At 44.9% G+C, this 22,292-nt stretch overlaps 1 protein-coding gene across 8 annotated transcripts in view; it reads left to right on the top strand.

The window, feature by feature from the left end:
* The window catches only part of SYT17 (synaptotagmin 17), a 75,900-nt gene that overhangs the window by 11,465 nt on the left and 42,143 nt on the right, over window positions 1-22,292 (top strand). For all 8 annotated transcript variants that reach the window (XM_034783402.1, XM_034783404.1, XM_034783409.1 and 5 more), the window contains 2 exons: window positions 6,102-6,250; window positions 6,695-7,314. In XM_034783402.1, the coding sequence (XP_034639293.1) occupies window positions 6,102-6,250; window positions 6,695-7,314 (769 nt within the window). The remainder of the gene's footprint in view (window positions 1-6,101; window positions 6,251-6,694; window positions 7,315-22,292) is intronic.

Consider the following 22,292-nt stretch of genomic DNA (forward strand, 5'->3'; position numbering starts at 1 on the left):
CCCTTAATTGCTTCCCTAATGCATCACATTTCGCTGTGTTGCTGGAGGACAGATAGGAAGACACGTGATCACTATCATCCTCCCCTAGGAGCTTCTTTGCTTTCATTTTTTTTCCTGCCAGATCTATCAGGTTTGTGTGTAAACGGTATATAAAATTCATCCTTTTCTGTTTGAATTACAGCATCTTGTTTATTGTTTTGAATTAGTGTAGAAAGAAGGTGCAGAGAGGTTAGCAGTAGAGCTTCATAGTGGTTCTTAAACAGGGAGCCGTTTTTTAAGGGTCAGAATTATGCTTAGAAACTCATTTATCTGCAACTAATGGGAATTGGAAATAAAATCAATGCTAAATAAGGAAACAGCGTGTGCAGGTGAACAAAATGATGAGACAGCTTTATTGGACTTAGAAAGATACGCTGCAGAAATGATCGAGTACTTGGGGACAAGTGGCTAGGCTTGATAGGGGCTTCAGGAAGGGGTGGGGTAGAAGAAATCTTCACTTGATCTGTGGCAGGCCCTGAGTAAGGTTGCCAGGCGTCCTGTTTTCGACTGGAATGCCCGGTTGAAAAGGGACCCTGGTGGTTCTGGTCAGCACCGCCGAACGGGCTGTTAAAAGTCTGTTCAGCAGTGCTGCAAGTCTAAGGCGGGCTAATCCCTTCATGTCCTGGCACTGCACTGCACCCCGGAAACAGCCAGCAGGTCCGGCTCGCAGGCAGGGGGCCATGGGGCTCTGCATGCTGCCCCCGCACCGAGCACCGGCTCCGCACTCCCATTGGCTGGGAACTGCAGCCAGTGGGAGTTGGAGAGGCAGTGCCTGTGGGCGAGAGCAGTGTGAGGAGCCTCTTGGCCCCCTGACTAGGAGCCAGACCTGCTGGTCTCTTCCGGGGTGCGGCGCGGAGCCTGGACAGGCAGGGAGCCTGCCTTAGCCCAGCTGCGCCCTTGACTGGGAGCTGCCCGAGGTAAGCCCATGCCCCAACCCCGAGTCCCAACTTCCTGCCCCAACCCTGAGCCTCCCACTCCCCCCTCCCCGCCCCCAAACCCGGAGCAAATAGAGTGTTGGGAATCATTAAGAAAGGGATAGATCAGTGGTTCCCAAACTTGTTCCGCAACTTGTGCAGGGAAAACCCCTGGCGGGCCGGGCTGGTTTGTTTACCTGCCGCATCCTCAGGTTCGGCCGATTGCGGCTCCCAGTGACCGCAGTTCGCTGCTCCAGGCCAATGGGGGCTGCAGGAAGCTGCATGGGCCGAGGGACATACTGGCTGCTGCTTCCAGTAGCTCCCATTGGCCTGGAGCAGCGAACTGCGGCCACTGGGAGCCGCGATCGGCCGAACCTGCGGACGCGGCAGGTAAACAAACTAGCCCGGCCCGCCAGGGGCTTTCCCTGCACAGGCAGCGGAACAAGTTTGGGAACCCCTGGGATAGAAAATAAGACAGAAAATATCATATTGCTTCTATAGAAATCAGTGGTACTCCCACATCTTGAATACTGTGGTTGCCCCATCTCAAAAAAGATATATTGGACTTGGAAAAGGTTCAGAAAAGGGCAACAAAAATCATTAGGGGTATGGAACGGCTGCCATCTGAGGAGAGATTAATAAGACTGGGACTTTTCAGTTTGAAAAAGAGATGACTAAGGGGGGATATGATTGAGGTCTATAAAATCATGACTGTTGTAGAGAAAGTAAATAAGGAAGTTTTATTTACTCCTTCTCATAACACAAGAACTAGAGGTCACCAAATGAAATTAATAGGCAGCAGGTATAAAACAAACAAAAGGAAGTATTTCTTCACACAATGCACAGTCAACCTGTGGAATCCTTGCCAGAGGATGTTGTGAAGGCCAAGACTATAACAGGGTTGAAAAAAGAACTAGATAAATTCATGGAGGAGAGGTCCATCAATGGCTATTAGCCAGGATGGGCAGGGATGGTGTCTCTAGCCTCTGTTTGCCGGAAGCTGGGAATGGATGACAGGGGATGGATCATTTGATGATTACCTGTTCTGTTCATTCCCTCTGGGGCACCTGGCATTAGCCACTGTTGAAAGACAGGATACTGGCTAGATGGACCTTTGATCTGACCCAGTATGGCCATTCTTATGTTCTCCTGCACCCTAAACCCCTCATCCCCAGCCCCACCCCAGAGCTTGTACCCCCAGCTGGAGCCCTCACCCTCCCCTGCACCCTAACCCCCTGCCCCCTCCCCAGAGTGTCCTCTCACACCTTGAACCCCTCATTTCTGGCCCCACCCTGGAGCCTGCACCCCCAGTTAGAGTCCTCACCCCCTCCCACACCCCTGCCCCAGCCCAGTGACAGTGAGTGAGGGTTGGAGAGACTGAGTCACCAAGGGAGGGGGAATGTAGTGAGTGGGGGGTGGGGCTTTGGGGAAGGGGCGGGGCTAGGGTGTTCGGTTTTGTGTGATTAGAAAGTTGGCAACTCTAGCCCTGAGGCAGTAATTCCAACCATCTGTGGCCACTGGGGCTGTGTAGTGGTAGATCACCACCTTTGGGCCTCTGTTCCTTTTCTGCTCCCCGCCCCCCGCTAACCCATCTGTGTGGTGATTCTCCAGTTCCTTTGGGGAGCTGGACTTTGCAATGTGCAGCTGATGTGGACCCCCTTTGTGGGCTCCAGCAGTATTCCCTTCCACCTGCCTCTTGGATCCGCACCAGTTCCGCTGTCTCTAGGATCCCTCCTGGTTAACTTTTGCAATAAATCATAGTGAAAAAAGTTATATTAAAAGACCCTGTTCTGCAATCCTTTCTTATGCTGTGTTACATATAGTCAGACCAGCAGCCTCTAGGGACTATCAAAGTCATCAGCTCTCATGATATTTTCCCAAATCTTACAAGTTTAGTGTTTGTTTTGTTTTGTTTTGTTTCTTTAAAGATTTTTGTCTCTAGAAGCTGGGCAGCAAACTGCTTCAAAATGGCTGCTGTCTCCCATTACTTTTCATATGATTGAATCCAAGATGCCCTCAGCTAAAATGGCAGCTTCTGTTTCCTGTATGTAGCCCAGGCAAGAGATAGTGAGGGGATAGGGGAATGTATGGTGGTGGCAGCTGACTTTATCCAAGGAATATGGAGGGGGTGAGGAGGGAGGGAGGCTGAGAGATAGACTGTAAAGGAAAACGGGCATAGGGAAGGAGATTTGGGGGTATGCTAATACGGGGGAGATGCTGGGAGAATATGGGTGGCTGAGGGGAAAGGGAGAGAATATATGTATAGGGGTAAGGAGACTGAGAGAGGAGGGCTGGAAAGATGGAGAGGAGAATGGAGAGGGACAGAATGACACCTCAGGAGATAGAAGAGAGAAGTGGTGCCTTTTGCCTGGTCTTGTTGTTGTTTTGGGTGCAGGGAGGTGGGGAGGTTTCTAAATGTTTGGAGTTTGCAGTACTGCACTCATCACGTGAGTAAGTGCTACTCGGCATGAGTAAGAGTTGCAGAATTGGGCTGTGCATATGTACATTAATGTGTATATGTATTTCAAAACTGCTCCGAGGTCTGGTTACACTAATTGTTTTTGCATGGTAGATGTTCCCATGCTATAGTGCTGGGCAGCAGTATAACACCCTGAATTAGGACCTGGATTTAAAAAGATCCACATTCTGCCTCAATGCATTGAATTTGGGGAACAAGTAAATTTCTTGAGTTGCCCCTTCTCCCTCTGAAAAGTATCTAAAAATGCCTAAGGGCTCACAACTAAGAGCATCCAATCCTTTGCTCCTTGTCCACCTGACATGGCTGTTGCTGTCATATGGGGGGTGCTTTCCCCCCCACCCAGTCCTTCTCATGGTCTCTAGATGAATGGGAGCAATCTTGTTAATGTCTGCATCGATCCTCCATTCTTTGTATCCGCAGCATTCCCATATTTAGTAGTAGAAGCTCTGGGTATGCTAGGGAAGCAGGATTAGGCCCAACTGCTGTGAAATTAAGTAATTTCTTTCAGTAGATGTTGACTTTTCACACTTCCTGAATTTTTACAGCACCCTACAACGTCAATGTTAAAAGAAGTATGTTTATCTTGCTGAAGCAAATCTAATTGTATTGACTTGCACACATGGCAAATCCTTATTGTGATTTCATCATGATTGTTTGCTTCCTAGCCTTAGCAAAAAAATTGGCCGGGAATTGGGGTGCTTGTCAGCTCTGTATATTATGAAATCTCCTACATAAAAACTCGAAAATAAATACTGTGTGTTCTGGAAGGTTAAACTGAAATTAGAGCTCAATTCTCCTTAACAAAGGTTCTGATTAAATATGAACAGAGCTATTCCAAACACAGCCAAAGTTTATTTGAGGAAAAATTATTGTGGTTCAGTAGCAATTTCCCTGCAAAGGGTCACCTGCTTGTTACTTAGTTAATTCACTATTATGTTTAGCATGTGTAGAATATCCTTAATGATTTTTTTCTGATTCTTTTTGCCCCTGCTTTGCCCACATTCTGTAGGCTTAATTTGCAGGCATGTGAATCATAATAAGTATGTTCAAATCCTCAAGTCTGTGTCTTGGCATGAAAAGCAGACTTTTATGCTCCTAAGTATTGATTTTTATATCCAGCTGAAGGATTTAAGCAACTGCGTTTGAAAGCTGGGTATTGTCTGTTCATTTAATGTATGTTTTTAATTTGCTATCAAAAATCTATTAAATATCAATGGACTGTGAAGCTCAGGTGGGTTCAGATCTCCAAGCACCACAAGATCCAGATCTGAACTTCTTCCCCCAAACTTGGGGGAGAGGTAGTTTCAGATCTGGAATTCCATTTTTAGTCTATTCCTAAGTTTGGTTTTAGATTTTTGAGTTTACTACTTGCTACAGAATATCGTTAACAGCCTAGTTTCATCAGTGGTTTGTGAGGCAAATGATTCAACATATTCATTTTATTCCTGACATAGCCGGAAATATAGAAAGAGTGAATGAGGAGGAAAACTCAAGCACTGCTTCTATCTGATTTGCTTATTTCATGCTGAACTTTGGCTGTGCCCAGTTTCTATTTTCTGAGTGTTCTTTTGTCTTGTGGCTTAACCAGAAAAGTGTATTTTATCTTGGTACACTACAAAGAATGAAATACTGTTTAAAAAAAAAAAAGGTGAGATTCTGATCTCAATTATGTCAGTATAAAATTGTTCTTCCATTGACTTCATTGGACTTTTTCCAGACTGTCACCAGTGCAACTGACATCAGAATCTTGAACTATAGATTTTTGTTCCTGTCTGCTTTTGCTCTTCTTTGAGGGGAACTTAAGAGGTTCTGATTTGTTCTGTTTAATGTGAGTTGCTGCAATTTGTGGGAGGCTGAGATTTTCACTGAACTTACTTTATGTAGAAGATTTAAATTAACAAGGGGATTGCTTGTGGACTTTTGTATGATCCCATTCTCATAATCACTTTGTGCATTTTAAACCTTCACAAAGTTTCAGTGAGGGGCATGTAACCTTTCTTGCTTATTTAAATTCTCCCACAAATAAAACGAGATATAGCAGAATTATTATGCAAAAGAGTGAATAAAAAGGGGACAGGAACTGCTTAAAAGGTATGTCAACAAATCCTGCTTTACAGGGCCACGTTTCCAAACTTTATGGCTCATTTACTACCATATATTAATATTAAACATGTTGTGAGAAGATTGATCATGGTTATTTCCCATGCTATTCATAGTGTGACTATCCAATCCTAATGAAAGCCATAATTCCAGCACTATACCCTAAATATACAGCAGTAAGTAATGGTATAAATATTTTCACTACATATATCAATAATGCTGCAAGGTCTGTATCGCATGGATGTATTTAAAACATGAGCATATCTATATAGATGTGTGTTAAGGAGCATACTGGTGTATATCCTTGCTGTTGCTAGTAAGCTTCATTACATTTTAAGAAGTCTGAAAGACAAAATAAAGGATAGAGAATCCATGTTTTGTAGGGCCTTGAAACCATAGAGTTCAGCACTCTTCTGTTTTCCAGCTAGATCTGAAGATGAGCTCTAGCATCCATGATATTCATCCAGGGTTCAGTCTAAAGTATCAGAGAAGAGGGCTTTTTATCCTGTTCGTTATGTGTAAAGTACACTTACTGGATTCAGACATCCAGAGGTCTTTCATTTTCACAGGATAAGCAATCAAAATGAGGACAAAGACGGAGACTCTGATAACACAACCAGCGAGCCACCTCCAACTCCTCAAGACTCTTCTCCTGACAGAAGGCGATCATCTTCAGATACATCACGGTCCACTTACAGCCTCACAAGGCGGATTTCAAGTAAGGCTGTCAGACATACAAAATTAACATAATTTCCCAAAGCTTAGGTTAGTGCCAACTTTTAGAGAGAGATCCAAGTCAATCCTAAGGTATGTTGATTAAAATCTTAAACTGTTCCACAAAGAGACTGTGAAAGGGGCCAAACTTATATTTTTGCTAAAGGATGAATGTGACAGAATCACAGAGTTAGACAGGGGCAGGAGAGAGAAATCTATTTGATATTTTCACTTAACAATTAACTAGTTATGATATTATTGTTTGTTTTATTATTTGTGTTGCAATAGCCCCTAAGGCCCCAGTCATGGGTCAGGACCTCATTGTGCTGGGTTTTGTATGAACAGAACAAAAAGACCGACTGTAAGAGCTGTGGGGCAGAGACTAAGTTGGGATGCAATAAGATCTTTCCAGTTACCGACATTGCTATTTGATGTTTCTTTTGCCTAGGTCTAGAATCAAGAAGGCCAAGTTCTCCACTAATTGACATTAAACCTATTGAGTTTGGAATCATAGGCGCTAAAAAAGAAATAGTTCAGCCAACTATCCTGAGAAAAACATATACCCCAGATGACTATTTTAGAAAATTCGAACCAAGACTCTACTCTCTTGACTCTAATAGTGATGACATGGACTCCTTGACAGACGAGGAAATCTTATCGAAGTATCAACTGGGCATGCTGCATTTTAGCACACAGTATGATCTGTTGCATAATTATCTAATAGTGAGGGTAATTGAGGCTAAAGATCTGCCTCCTCCAATTTCATATGATGGTTCAAGACAAGATATGGCTCATTCCAACCCTTATGTCAAGATCTGCCTCCTTCCAGATCAGAAGAACTCCAAGCAGACAGGAGTAAAACGCAAAACCCAGAACCCAGTGTTTGAAGAGAGATACACCTTTGAAATCCCATTTTTAGAAGCCCAAAGAAGAACTCTACTTTTAACCATAGTGGATTTTGACAAATTCTCACGCCACTGTGTCATAGGCAAAGTGTCAATGTCATTAAGTGAAGTTGACCTTGTGAAGGGTGGACATTGGTGGAAGGCCCTTGTTCCCAGTTCGCAGGTAATGGAATTTATCAGACGGTTATTATGTAATATTTCGACTTTGTTTTTGTGGTTTCTTTGCTTGTTTGGGGTTAATGAGAGGTTTTTAAATAGCCATGATCATTCATGGCTATTCAAGCACCTTCTAGATTGAAAAGGCGTTGGATCTGATTCTAGTCTTGCTTATACCTGTATTATGCTGGGGTAAATTCAGTGACATTCTTTTTGATTTACATTGGTGTAAGACAGACCTGAACCAGGCCCACCATTGTGGCTTTAAAGGAACAACATCATAAAGGAGATGAAATTAGAAAGACCTTCTATTGTGCATAATGGAAACTGCTGGAAATTGCTTTGTGAATCTGCAACTTCTGGGAGAGCCTTTCTTGCAGATGCAGGTTCATGGACAAATCCTTCCCTGCAGTGGGCTGTGCTCACTGTCACTGTAGGGCAGTGGTGGGTAATCCGCTGGCAGACCACCAGACAGTTTGTTTACATTTGCCCAGCCGCCCGCAGCTCCCAGTGGCCGCAGTTAGCCGTTCACGGCCAATGGGAGCTGCGGGAAGCGGCACGGGCCGCAGGGATGTGCTGGCCGCCGCTTCCCACAGCTCTCATTGGCTGGAAACTGTGAATCGTGGCCACTGGGAGCTGCGGGTGGCTCTGCAAATGTAAACAAACTGTCTTGCGTCCCGCCAGCGGATTACCCTGATGGGCTGTAGGTTGCCCACTACTGCTGTAGGGAGTTTATCCAGGCTAGAAAAGCAGTACTGTGATCATGAAAACAGAACGATGGTTGGGGTGGGTGTGTCTGTTTTGCCATTGAAATCTGCACAGTTAGTTTGTGAGAAATACATAAGAGACTGGTCCTCTTTGAGACATCTTGGTCGTCCAATTGTCAGAGGATTCTTCTTGTGTTTCTGTACAGACCTATCTAGAAACATGTGGCCAAATATTGGTGAGGGTGAATTTATTTTCATTGCATCTGTTGACGGAAGTTGAATGTGCAGCGTATTCGATTGGATTGTAATGTCTCTTTGCACATGTGCAATGTTCTAATCTTCTCTCTGGGCTAGCCCCTGCCCTCTGATGTGTTGAGGAAGATGGTGTAGGGTTCTTCGTCTTCCCATATCCTCTCTCAAGACATCAGTGCAGGGTCTCTCCCCTTACTACTCACAGGAATGTTAGGAAAAACTCTTGGCCAGTGTGCCAACCCCACTAGGCCCTCAATGGGATGACAAGCTGGCTTGTCGGAGTGCCTAGTTCCCAGGCTAGTTAGCAAGTATGCTGCAGCTAGCAGCAGCCACTAGCATAAGGGTACATGCTACTCTGGTAAAAGAAGAAACAAATGGCAGTGCATTGCACTACTTCATCTTGAACCAGCCTGCCCTGCTTTGCTATGCTCCCCCCGCCCAGCAGCCAATGCTAAGGGTGGGAGTTTGCCCTGAGCTTAAGAGGCACTATACTGTTTAGCATTAGTGTAATACACTTAGATCTCTCTCTATCTCTCTCTCTCATCACTTGTTGTGATGTGTGATTTGTCAGTCTTACGTTTTCAGTTTTGGGTAATGCTGTGTCTGATCTCTCTCTGGTGGTTAGGGTGACCAGACAGCAAGTGTGAAAAATCAGGATGGGGGTGGGGGGTAATAGGAGCCTATATAAGAAAAAGACCAAAAATCGGGACATTCCTTATAAAATCGGGACATCTGGTCACCCTACTGGTGGTTAACAGCACCTAAACATTCACAGAAGGCCAATATAGCCATGGATAAGGGATTAGTCAGATTCTGATCTCAGGCATGCTGGTGTAAATCTGAAGTAATTCCACTGATTTCACTGGCATTACTCCCAGTTTTACACTGTTGCAACTGAGGGCAGAATGTGGCCCAGGTGTATAACCTGAGTTCAGAAAGCTGCAGAATTAAAATCTATTGAGACAGTATTTATGTTCAAAATCCCAAAGCCTTGGGGCCTGATTTTTCATTGTCTGGCACCTTATGTAGCATCTGCACCTGTGCAAAGCGGTTGGAAAGTGTTTTGCACCCCCTTTGCTCTAACTTTGCACTGCTATAAATGCACAAGGGAGTGGAGAATCAGGCCCTTGATTTCTCAATATTATTTATTTATTATGATGCAGATGACTAAGTTTGGTTTTTTTTTTATAATAAAGCTAGTAGCATGATGAGATTAACAAGAACACTTTTTGTAAATGCATAGGGAAAAATTCTTTCACCAACCAAAGTGAGTGGCTCCATGGGTGAAAATGAGATGTGGGTGTTCAGCTCCACTGGTTAGAGTCTGATATTGGGAGGGGTGGTAGAACAACTAAAGGGCTCTGCGTTTAAATGCGTAAGCGTTTAACCAGCCTTACAAGGCTTATCTTGCATCCTATCCCTTGTTCTCCCAAGTCTGTATTTACAAATATGCCCTCACATACATGGATGCAGTTCCCATTGATGGCCGTGGACATCACATTGGTGTATCTGAGGGCAGAGGGCCAAATTTTGTTCTCATTTATAGCCATGCAAACCCATTGCAGCCCTGCATTTTTTTTTCCAACTCGGCTTTTTGTGTATGATTAATGCTTGTCAGCACATGCTGAAACGATGATGTATACGATATAACAGTGTTGTGTTAATGCAAGTTAAGGGCCTGAGTATGCAAGATGTTCACTGCCTTCAAGTCAAACCCCTTACAGGATCTGGTCCTAACATGTCTGGTGATAAGGAAGTAATAGTATCTACTTCATGCTGGCCTGCATGCTATGGGATTATATCTGCTGCTGATGTAAATGGGTTTAGCTCCAGTGGCTTCAGCTGACTTGTTCCAATTTATGCCAGCTGAGGGTCTGACCCATATGGTGCAATACCACAAGTGTTTCACAGTAGTGAAGAAAAGTTGATGGATTCTGATTAATTACAAGATACCTAGTGCTGTGAGGTGCATTTCAGACTACAATGTATTAGAATTTAGCCCAGTATATGCATATGTGACTAGTTTGTGTGGGGATGATGGAAGGAGCCTCCTCCACCCATGGATTCCTGGGCAATGGCTGATCCTTGTGCGTGAGAACCTCTTGAGCTTAGTTCTCTCAACATGCAGTCTTGCCCAAAAGAGGGTGAGGTAGGGAGGGGCATGCTCGGGATTATGGACCCCTCCCTCTGCCCTTCCAGGAGCATGGAAAGATCTCTTCTGGTCTGGGCTGTCCCAGGGATTCCAGAGGTATTAGGCCCAATTCACCCTATGTTGTTGTTTTTCACTAGTGCAAAGTGATTCTAAAATGCCAACGTTCTGGTTTGGCAGCTATTTATGTTCGCTTTGCACTGATGTGTGTGCCAGCACGAAGTACAGGGTAATGGTGAATCAGGCTCACTGTGCCTACATCAGGCGGAGCTCCTGGTGGGGCAGTCTGCCTCCCTACCAGAGAGCATTGGCTTTATACAGTCTTCTAGTCCACATGTATTGCATTAAAGTCAGTCAGTCCAATTCTGCTCTCACCAGACCAATTTAATTTAATGAGGTTGCATAGATGTAAGCAAGAGCAGAATTTGGCCTAGTGTCTCGAAACCTCTGTGATAATCATGTATTAATTAATCATTACGTTAATGGACAAGGAGAGTTTTGCTGATGCATTCGATCTCTTAAGTTGGCAGACAGAAGGCGGTATAAAAAACCAAGCTACAAGCAGACTGATATATTTCTATTAGCGTAGCAACTGAAATGTCATGTGGTACATGCATGTTATGTGAAGAGCTGCACTTCTTGCACTCTTCACTTGCTAATTTAGGGCCTGATCCTCAGAGGTGCAGAGCACCGCAAACTCTACATCATAATCCTGTGGGCCAGATTCTCCTCTCTGTTACACTATCATTGCATCACTGTAACAGAGGAGAATTTGGCCCATAGTATCTGAATATGACTTTTAAAAGACAAGCTATGGCTAGAATTTCTGCTGAGTTTAAAATTCAAGAGTACTTGAACCAGAAGATTTGAGCCCCAATGGACCAATAAAATACTGATTGTTCCTGAATGGAAAATTGCAGTTAATGGGCTAAATTCTGCCCTCATTTACCACTGAGCGACCCCATTGACTTCACTGGATGCTTCTCCTTTGATAGTCAGTCAGACCATGCTGTGATTCTGTAGTTCACTTTTCACAGAGAGAGCCATTCGAGCTTGGATTTTGCGAGGCCTTTGAAGCTAGAGTGATTCCTTTTTTTTAGTTGGGAAGTAGATTTTGTTTTGCATCTTTCTTCCATCAAGCCTAGCTTTCATTTTAAAGGACAGTAGCCTAATCTTTCTCTTACTGAGACCAATTGGCGTTCCAGGTGCTCAGTGCCTTTGAAAATCAGGCCCCCAGGGCAGCCAAAACTTTGGCCCTTGAGGTTGAACATTTTGGATTAAATCCCAAGAGGTACTGAACCCTTGCACTACTCTAGCCATCAGTGGACAGATGAGGGAGGGAATGTAGCCATACCACTTAGTGTTCCAGAAATTCTGGGCTGCACTGCATCCCTGAAAAAGCCATTGTAAGCCAGAGCATTACCCAGGGGGAACAAACATCCTCAGGTCAGATGAACTTTCAGTCCTTTGGAACCTGGGACAGTCCTAGTGCTACTGTGTCTGCATGTCAGGTTGATGAATGAGAGTTGTTTTCTTTAAAAATTAAAATATGAAGACAGTTTAAAATGTGTTTTCGACATCACTTGATCCATACTACATGCAGCCTAAGCTGGAATGGAGCTGTCAAAAGCACTGGGAAGTTGAGACCATGGATTTTTTTTTTTTTTTTTTTAGATCATTAAGTTCAATAAGTCTTAGTGGTATCAATATTCCTGCAAGAAACATAATGTCCATCAGAGTCCATATGCCCTAGCAGTTCCACAGAATTCTTTTTGTGACCGGAGGAGGGTGAGGGATCAGGGAACAGCTGTTATAGAGGATACACGCAGTGTTGTTGTAGCTGTGTTGGTCCCAGGATATTAGAGAGACAAGGTGGGTGAGGTAATATCTTCTGTTTGTGAGAGAGACGAGCTTTTGAGCTACACAGAGCTCTTCCCCAGGTCTGGGAAAGGTCTTTATACTGTCACAGCTAAATACAAGATGGAACAGATAGTTGAACATAAGTCAGTGGTCCCCAAACTGTGGGGCATGCCACTCTAGGAGGGGCATGATGGAAAAAGTTTGGGGACCACTGTCATAAGTAGTTAGCACATATTCTAAAGGATTATTCAAGGTGAAGTGGCCTGTTAACACTCTTGTAGTCAGGACAAAAAGGGGGGTTAGTGGTTAAAGATTGTTGTAATGAGCCATAAATCCAGTGTATTTATTAAAACCATGATTTTTAGTATCTAGCAAAATTATGATTTTAAGCCCCCAGGCTTGTCATTTGAAAGTGTTGCGCAGGGTTCCTTTGAGGATGAGGACTGATAGGTCTGATATAAAGTGATTGCTTTGTGAAAAGTGTTTCACCCACAGGCGACAGGGTGTTTTTGTCTTTTATCATTTTCCTGTGTGAGTTCATTTGAGAGAGTAGTGATTGTCTGGCTTCACCCGCATAGTTGTTATTGGGGCATGTCATGTACTGGATGAGGTACTCCACATGTTGTTGTGATAGGCATTTGAAAGTTGTTCGAGGGGCGGGGTTGATCATTGACATAGTGGAGATGCAGGTTTTGCATCTGTTGTTCTGATGATACCCCATCTGGGTTCCTGTGTGGGGTGGTAGGTGACAGCTCAAATACCACAGAATATGCTCACTGGAAAAAGTCCAGGATATACACCTTAATACACTCAAATCTGCCTTCACCAAACAAGAACACTCCACCAGAGAAGTAGATCGCATCATGGAATGGGCCACCCAAATGCCATGAGAGAACCTGCTTCAATACAGAAATAAAACCCCCTCTGACTGCACACCCCTCGTTGTCACCTACCACCCCACACTGGAACCCATGTGAGGTATCATCAAACAACTACAACCCGTACTCGATGGGGACCCCATCCTGAAAGAAATCTTTCCTGAACCCTCTCTTCTTGCCTTCAAACACCCCCCACCTCTCCAAGCTCATCATCAGAAGCACCACCCCACACACCAACTCAGAGCACCACCAGGCCCTTCCAGAATAACAGATGCAAAATCTGCAGACTCGTGATAACGAGTGTTTTGTGCATGAATCAAGGAAAACATAGATATTTAAATAAGTAAAATATTAATTCATATTAATTTAAAGTACGGTCTTAATATTTTGTAGTGAAAGGGTAAGGTGTATGCTTGCAATTTGTATCTATTGTTTTTATAAACAGAAAGTTCCATCTGCAGGATGACAAAAATGGAAATAAAAAAAAATAGTGTTGCTTATACCTGTGCTAAGGAAGCCTTTTCTACTCATCTTATTTTTTAAAAGTGCTGAGTTTGAAGCCGAGAGGAAGCTTCCTGTAAGATCGATGAAGAAGAAAGTTCACTGTCAGCCTTTTAAAATTTCTTGTTAACTACATTTAAATTGAATTTGCTCCAACTGTATCTTCCAAACGAATTCTAGGAATCTTAATAGATTGGGAGAAAAAAAATCTGCTTGCAGTGCAGTGAAACTTGATTTTGCATAAAGGTATCTGCAGACACTTATAGAATTAAGTAGCGATACAAAATGGGTGTGGATTCTTAGTTGCAGTTAGTGGAGCTATGATGGTTTACACCAGCTGAGGATCTGCCCCAGTATGAGAAAGAAAGCAATGAATGTGGTGAAACTTGTGTGGTGAAAAATGCTGAAACAGTCAGTCATAAGACCATTAACAGAAGGAGAGAAAAATGAAAAGGCATAGACGAGGAATGTAAAGATAGAAGGCAAGATGTCTGTTTTATGGTGACATTTAAAAATAGACGGAAACTTCATGAACTGGAAAGATACAGGAAAGCTGGTCCAGATGGCAAGAGCTACAGAGAAGAGAAGTGAATAGTGGTGAGAAAGAAAAAGCAAAGAGGACAAGGGTTTTAGAAGTGCAGAGAAAGTGGCTGTAAAAAGCTACCAGATCAGAATGGCAACTACTTTGTGCTTACTGTGGCCAAGTGTAGATGACAACACACAGTGCAAGGCAATGGAAAATCAGGACCGACGGCTGTGAGGCAGTGTAGGGTGAGGCAAGTCCAGGGATGGTTCCTTTAAAAAAGGAGTGCATCTTTAGAACTGGGTCCGGAAATGAGCAGAGACAAGGGAGTGTGGGCACACATCTTTTTGCAAGTGAGAAGGTGGATAGAAGCAAATGCATGTTTTCCCTAAATTAAAGGCATGATCCATCTGCTATTGAAGCTGATGGGAGTCTTTCCACTGCTTTCACTGCGGTTTGGATCAGGCAAGCTCTTTAGCCCTCACAAGATTCATAATGGAATATACAGCTTTTAATTTCTAGGGAGTTGGTTCAGATCCAGCCCAGATCAATAGTGAGCGACATTTCTTACTGTTTGGCTGCTTGTTAGTCAACAGCATGTACAATTATTTTGGCTCAGTTCCCAGGCCAGTGAGCAGGAGTCCACATCACAAAAACCACCATCCCAGCAGACATTTTTGTTATCAGAGATGCTCAGGATTGAAAGTGCATGAGCACTGTTCTGTCCTCTTGGCCCGTAGGAGAGATCCCTCCAGCTCAGGATTGGGGCATGTTGGCAGGGCATCACCTCATATGCCGTCCCTGGTCTGTGGATCAATCGAGGACTTCATATTCAGCCAGGCTCTTGAACCAGTGCCTTTCACAGACACTACATTCACAAGGAAGATAGAGGGCTTGATCCTGTAAGGAGTGGAGCACTCTGGCGACAGTCCGGCGAAGCACTTACGCCGGTGCTTACCTTCGGTGGGGCTTAAAATTGATCATGTGCTTCAGTGCTCGGCTGAATTGGGGCCAGAGTGCCAGCACCTTGCAAGATTGAGTCCAGAAAGAGGGCCAGTGATCTGCCAGTTCAAATAGTACCAGAGCCAGAAAAGAAGAAATATTTTACCCTCCTTAAATAACTCCATACAATGGAATTGCCTGACTATTGTAAAGTAGGTTGAAAGTACTTACTATATCTATGCTCAGAGTCTCACATTTCTCTGTAGAGATTGATTAAAATAGAGTATGCTGCACCCTTAGTTTTATCAACACATTATTATTTTTTGAGGGGGAGGGGTGTTTATGAATAGGTAGGTTGAAATGTTTTGGACCAGTGTTGATCAGAACTGAGAGATCATTATTCTGCATGTGAAAATCCATGTCTTGCTGGTGTGTGAAAATTCATAAGAACTCCTTTTTCCCCTCCCCAGAGATTGTCATGGAGCTCCGTCTGATAAAAGACTGGGGGGTACTTGCTGTACCTTTCCTTTGAACCTTCATATCGCTAGTACACTTGAGTGGCATTCACTTTTTGGGAACATAGGTTCATAAGTACAGGGCTCAGTGGGAGTCTAATGGGCTTCTTGCTTGAATGTTGCACTCAGCCTTAAAGAAATTGCTTACAAGAGATTCAAGCGTCCAACAGCTCTCTGAAGCTCTAGTTTTGATTCCTGACTCAAGAGTAAACACAAAATATGTGTCCTCATTGTTCCTCTCTGACCTTAACAGAGATATTGATTGGTAAAGAAGAGGGGTACAGAAATTAAAGACTCGGTTTATAGGTCATTTCTGAGCATTTCTTTAGCAACTTATAATGAACTCTCCACCGTTCATGTCATGTGTTTTGGAAGTCTTCACTTGTGAATGTATTGAATTCATTCTTGGCTGCAGAATTCCCAGACTTTTCAGTTTTGGGTCTATGGAGCTGCAAGTGCCATTCTGTGGAAATGTGCACATCATTTGCATTTGGCTATAATATCCATCATTTAAAAAAAAAAGCAGGTTTCCATAATGCCCTTCACAGTAGACGAAAGAAGTTGGACAGAAAATTAAAAACCAGTAAAACTGATCATCGGACAGCTGTTTCTTTGGCAAAAGTTTTGAAACAGCAGTTGGTTCAGAGATTTGTGCATCCGCATAGAAACTAATTCCACAAACTTGGCTAAAAGCCACTGAGCGTGCCAGAGACTCCAGTCAGTATTTTGAACGTGCCCCAAACCGTAGCAGCTGTTGAACTAAACAAGCGATGCAGAACTTCCAGTAAGGGAGGGAAACCAGGGTTCTGTTGCTGAGTCCTTCCCTCACTAGACAGTAAGGAGATGGGAGGATTGAATACTGGGGTTTGCTAACCTCTCCTCAGCCAGGGTGAGGGAGAGGAGGGAGAGTTCTTCCTCTGCCTTTTAGCAGTGCTGCCCCTTACTTTAACCCCTGGGAGGATATGCTGTAAGTGGCCTGCCCTCTGAAGACAGAGCTAATGGGATTAGATACATGCAGTTGAGACAAGGCCCCAGTATGTCTGGTAGTATGGGGATTGGGTTCCAATGTGGTGGATTGCAGGAGGAGAAAAGGGCCTGTGAAGAGCTGTGGGCTCCCTTTCTACCTGAACTTTTCCTCCTATACAACTCTGACCCACCTATGCTGGAGGAGGCCTCCCAACCCCATCCTGGAACCAAGAGGAGGCATCACAGAGCAGCTGCTTCACTTTCTCTGTGATGATAGTGGGGGTAACTGAAACTCTCTGTAAGGAGGGAAGATCACAGGGCCACTGCTAGTTGGTGTGTGACCTGAGGGATATACATACAGCTAACCTGGGAGAAAGTCTCCCCATGAGGCGGAAACGGAGCTGAACAAATGCTCCTTCAGTCTAATATTGGTTATATGTGTGGCCTGATCCTATTTAATGGTTAATAATGATAGTATTGATTGCCAATTGATCAGGGCCGGCTCCAGGGTTTTGGCCGCCCCAAGCAGCCCAAAAAAAAAAAAAAAGCCGCGATCGTGATCTGTGGTGGCAATTCGGCGGGAGGTCCTTCACTCCCAGGCGGAGTGAGGGACCATCCACCGAATTGCTGCCGAATACCTGGACGTGTCGCCCCTCTCTGGAATGGCCGCCCCAAGCACCTGCTTGAGAAGCTGGTGCCTGGAGCCGGCCCTGCAATTGATCCTAATTAATGAGCTGAGGATAATAGAGTTCTTGTCCCAGAATCAATCTGCACAGAACTAAAACCAACTTGTTCAGTATCTTGTAGGGAACCTCGTGGTATATGGCAAGGACACTCACACTGCAGGCAAAGCCTTGGCGATTTTTATTAGAGCCAATGATAAAGACAGAAAAGCTCCAAACCACATAAGCAGAGAGGAATAATACAGGATTGGGGATATCTCTGGTATCATTCCTTGCATAAGCTCTTAGACTTATATATAGTAAAAGCTTTGTTATCCGGCATGTTGGGGAAATGGGGGGTGCTGGTAATTCAAATATTCCGGTTAACTAAGAGTTATACTTCCCAATGGAATACCTATTTTCAAATAATTAGAATACAGTAAAATGAATAAAGTATAAAATAGTATACAGGTACTCACCAATCCAGTAGTAGTGTCGCACTGCAGAGTGGTTGGTTTCTTGAAGCACTTAGGTATATACAGGTAATGTTTTCTATACAATAGGTTATCTTCTGACACTACATATCACTATGGGCCGCACATGGAGTACACCCAGATCACTTAACACTAAATTATACTGAACATAATTTAATCTTTGATGATTCAGAAGGCACTTCAGCATCTTGCAGTGCCTCAGGGTCATCATTATCAACATCAATTATCATTGTAGATGCAGAAGGTGTAGGAGATTGGGCTGAATCTGTAATGACCCTGTGACACACCTTGGAAGCTGCTTTTTTGAATAAATCCCCCATATCATCTTGCTTGCTTGTCTTCTGCCTCTTTTGCATAGAAGGGGAGTGCAGAATGTGCAATTGCATAACTTCCGTGCCAGGATACTAGTCCCGGTTACTAGATTGAAGATTTGTATTGGGAGATATCAGAAATGCCGGTTAATAGACTTTCCGGTTGGTAAAGAGCTGGAGAACACAGCTTTTACTGTACAACTTTCCTTGAGAACCTGGTGGTGAGAGACAAAGGACCAGCCTTGCCTCTGGCTGGCCAAATGAGTCCGATGGTCCAAGTTCCCCAATGCCTAAGATTGGCGATAGATAACAATAGAGCTGAAGGGTTGAATGATACAAAGCTAACCCCCTCTACCTGGAGGTTTGCCCTATTATAGGGCCTGAGAACTATCATGCTAATGCCCAGCCTTCCATGTCCAAATCTGACTTCCTTGTCCTGATCATGTTGGGGTGCCCTTATCCATATTAATGCCATTTAACTCATCATCACATATGTCACCTATTGCTCAGCCAAGTTTGTGGTTAGATATCTGCCGATGATTCTATCCTAAAATATCCAAGCCCAGTAGCACTTCAGTGTTCCTGCAGTTGCTTAGTACCATTAGGTTCCAACTCCTGCTATTGAGCAAGCTATTCCTAGTTCCCCAAAATCTAAAGGTAGCTGTCAGGCCATTTATCTATCCCAAGGATCACAGATCTACTAGGCTTGGCTATATTTATGCTAACTTGCTTAAGCGATTGTCTTACAGGATATGGGTTTGTAGGTTCCTTGAGTTACTGAATATAATAAAAGGCTATGGTAGCTCCATGGGCTACACATGTTGGATGAATATTCAGTGTGCTGCATGGGGATTTGCCCAAGTGATCCCCATTAATTTGAATGGGTCTGCATGGTGCATTGATAATATAAGATTAATCCTGTGCTGCTCACTAGCTCCTTTTATCCCAGGCGCTCAAAGTGCGTGACAAATTTGAAAGAATTTAGCCTCACAACAACCCTGTAAGGTGGAAAGTATTCTCTCCAAGTAAGGCTGGGGAGAATAAGTGACTTGTCCAAATTCTACAGGGATTCACTGGCAAAGCTAGTGGGACTACAACCCAGATCTCATGGCTGTGTTTTAACCAGGCTTTGTGCTCAGTACCCTAACCCTAGGTGGATAAATTGTTGCCAAAGTATACTATACAGCAGCTCAGACCTCCAAAAGTCTTTAGTCATTTACTGTAGGAAGCTGCAGGAAACCTGTGGGAGCAGGGTGTACTAAAGCAGCAGTGTTCTAATATACCCAAGCAGGTAATGCCAGGGATAACCTTGAGGAGGAAAATCAATTTGAACCTTCATTAGAAGCACTGTATAGATCTGCACACTGATGTAATGCACTATGTACCTCTGGAGTCAGGGAGTCTTTGAGCTGTAGAACTCTGGGCATGTTGTAGCAATCTCAAACAGTCTGGAAGGCCTGTGAACGGTGCACTGCACTGTTCCAAACAAGATGTGCTAATGGCAAAATTAAACTCTGCTTCTCTTGAGACAGTCTTGCTGTCAGGGCCGGCTCTAGGATTTTTGCCGCCCAAAGCAAAAACAATTTTGGCCGCCGCCCCCCCCCCCCTTATTTAATTACCCCACCCCCGGCCCTGCCTCAACTCCGCCCCTTCCCCAAATCCCCAGCCCTGCCTCCTCCCCCCAGGCTCTGAAGCCTAGGAGGGAGGGGGAGAAGTGGCGCCGCGCCGCGGCCACTCGGAGTCTCCCCTTCCCTCCCAGGTTTGAGAGCCTGGGAGGGAGGGGGAGACTCCGAGTGGCCGTGGCGCGGGCGCCGGTTCTCCCCCTCCCTCCCAGGCTCTCAAGTCTGGGAGGGAGGGGGAGCAGTGGCACGCGAAACGGCTGCTCGGGATCTCCCCCTCCCTCCCAGGTTTGAGAGCCTGGGAGGGAGGGCGAGTAGCGGCGCGCGAATCAGCTGTTTCGCGCGCCATGGCAGCAGCAGCGGAGGTGAGCTAGGGCGGCCGGGGCACATTTTTAGGGGCGGCATTCTGGCGCCGGCCATGCCGCCCCAAGCACCAGCTTGTTTTGCTGGTGCCTAGAGCCGGCCCTGCTTGCTGTATTCCAGAGATGGCAGAAAACACGAGCCTTTTCTGTGAGGGTTGGATTCCTCCCCAATGATAGTTACAGAAAGTTCTGCATCAAAGACAACCCAAGGTTATAGACTCTAGTAACAGGCTGCATAATGCACCCATAAAAAGGAACTGTGAAAGATGAAGCAATAATCAGAACTTCAGGAAAATAATGGACATCCAAGACTGGATGTCACTTAGCTACCTAATCTAACAGGAAATTGCTTTCCCAGGGTCAGCTGGGATCAAAACACAAACCGGTATGTCATCAGCATTACAATTGTAACTGAAATTATGCCTTTAAATGATGGTGCCTAAGGGGGAGATATACAGCAAACAGCATAGGTTCAAAAACTCACGGCCTGTGGTATTCTACAGTATCTCTAAACAGAACTGGAAACATACCCACCTGTAGGGTGACCAGATGTCCCGATTTTATAGGGACAGTCCCGATTTTTGAGTCTTTTTCTTATATAGGCTCCTATTATCCCCCACCCCCTGTCCCAATTTTTCACACTTGCTGTCTGGTCACCCTACCCACCTGTAATACTGAACGATATACCTGCCTTGTATCAGAAAAAAATGAACATTCACTTAAAAGGGGTAGTAAAGATTGCCACATAGTGGTTTTGTTTGTGGTTTTAAGGTGTAATCTCTTTTCCTTATGCATCAAGTTAGGCATTTAAATTTACAAACTTTGGGATGTAAATGTATCCCTGGATCCCGTAGTGGGGAAATATTAGAGGTTTTGCCATAACTACTGTGAGCAAAATATAAAGTGGACCTATACAGGCAAAACCCACAGCATTTTTTTTCATTAAAAGGTCTTCGACAAACAAAATTTAGACTCTTCTCTTCCTTGAGCACTAATAAAATAAATATGGCACCGAATACATAAGCTTCCCCCTTCCTTTGTTCAAACCCTGCACTTATGTGGAAGAGAGAGAGAGATGTCTTTATCAAACCTTCCCTATCCTGCCTGAAAAGGCTTCAATGTTGTAACAAAAAGATGCTTAAGTGCACAGAGTCACTAGGGAAAAAATATTGTAACATTTCCTCTATAGTATATGAGATATCTATTTATATAATAAAAGCAAGGAAACGAAACGGCTGATGATTATGGAGAGCATTGAGAGGGAGCCCTCCCAAATTTGACAGGCACACGGAAGTGAGAAACATTCCTCTCCAACCAATTATGCCAACCTGAATTGGCCTGAGGCTTCTAATTTGCTTCCCACCAAACTAAGTAAGAACCCCTCCACCAATCTCGTCTGACTGGGTCAGCTCTCCCAGCTGACTTGTCGTAATAAAAATAGCCATCTCACATCAACTGCTGACTTTCCCCAGTTGTCTCCATTTTGCTGGCTGAACAAATGACTATACAGCCAGGGCCGGCTCTAGGATTTTTGCCGCCCAAAGCAAAAACAATTTTGGCTGCCCCCTCCTTATTTAATTACCCCACCCCCGGCCCCGCCTCAACTCCGCCCCTTCCCCAAATCCCCAGCCCTGCCTCCTCCCCCCAGGCTCTTAAGCCTAGGAGGGAGGGAGGAAGGAAGGGGGAAAAGCCGCGCCGCGGCCACTCGGAGTCTCCCCCTCCCTCCCAGGTTTGACAGCCTCGGAGGGAGGGGGAGATTCCGAGTGGCCGTGGCGTGGGCGCCGGTTCTCCCCCTCCCTCCCAGGCTCTCAAGTCTGGGAGGGAGGGGGAGCAGCGGCGCGCGAAACGGCTGTTTCCTGCGCCGCGGCCGCTCGGGATCTCCCCCTCTCTCCCAGGTTTGAGAGCCTGGGAGGGAGGGCGAGTAGCGGCGCGCGAATCAGCTGTTTCGCGTGCCGTGGCAGCAGCAGCGGAGGTGAGCTAGGGCGGCCGGGGCACATTTTTAGGGGCGGCATTCTGGCGCCGGCCATGCCGCCCCTAAAAATGTGCCACCCCAAGCACCAGCTTGTTTTGCTGGTGCCGAGAGCCGGCCCTGTATACAGCACCCATTCTTCCTAGTTCTGGGGATTTCATCGCTGACACAAACCCTTCCATTGGCTTCTCTAGTTCAGTGGTTCTCAACCAGGGATAGATAGGTCTTCCAGAGGGTACATCAACTCATTTAGAGATTTGCCTAGTTTTACAGCA

The sequence above is a fragment of the Trachemys scripta genome, chromosome 10 (assembly GCF_013100865.1).
Source record: "Trachemys scripta elegans isolate TJP31775 chromosome 10, CAS_Tse_1.0, whole genome shotgun sequence".
NCBI lineage: Eukaryota > Metazoa > Chordata > Testudines > Emydidae > Trachemys > Trachemys scripta.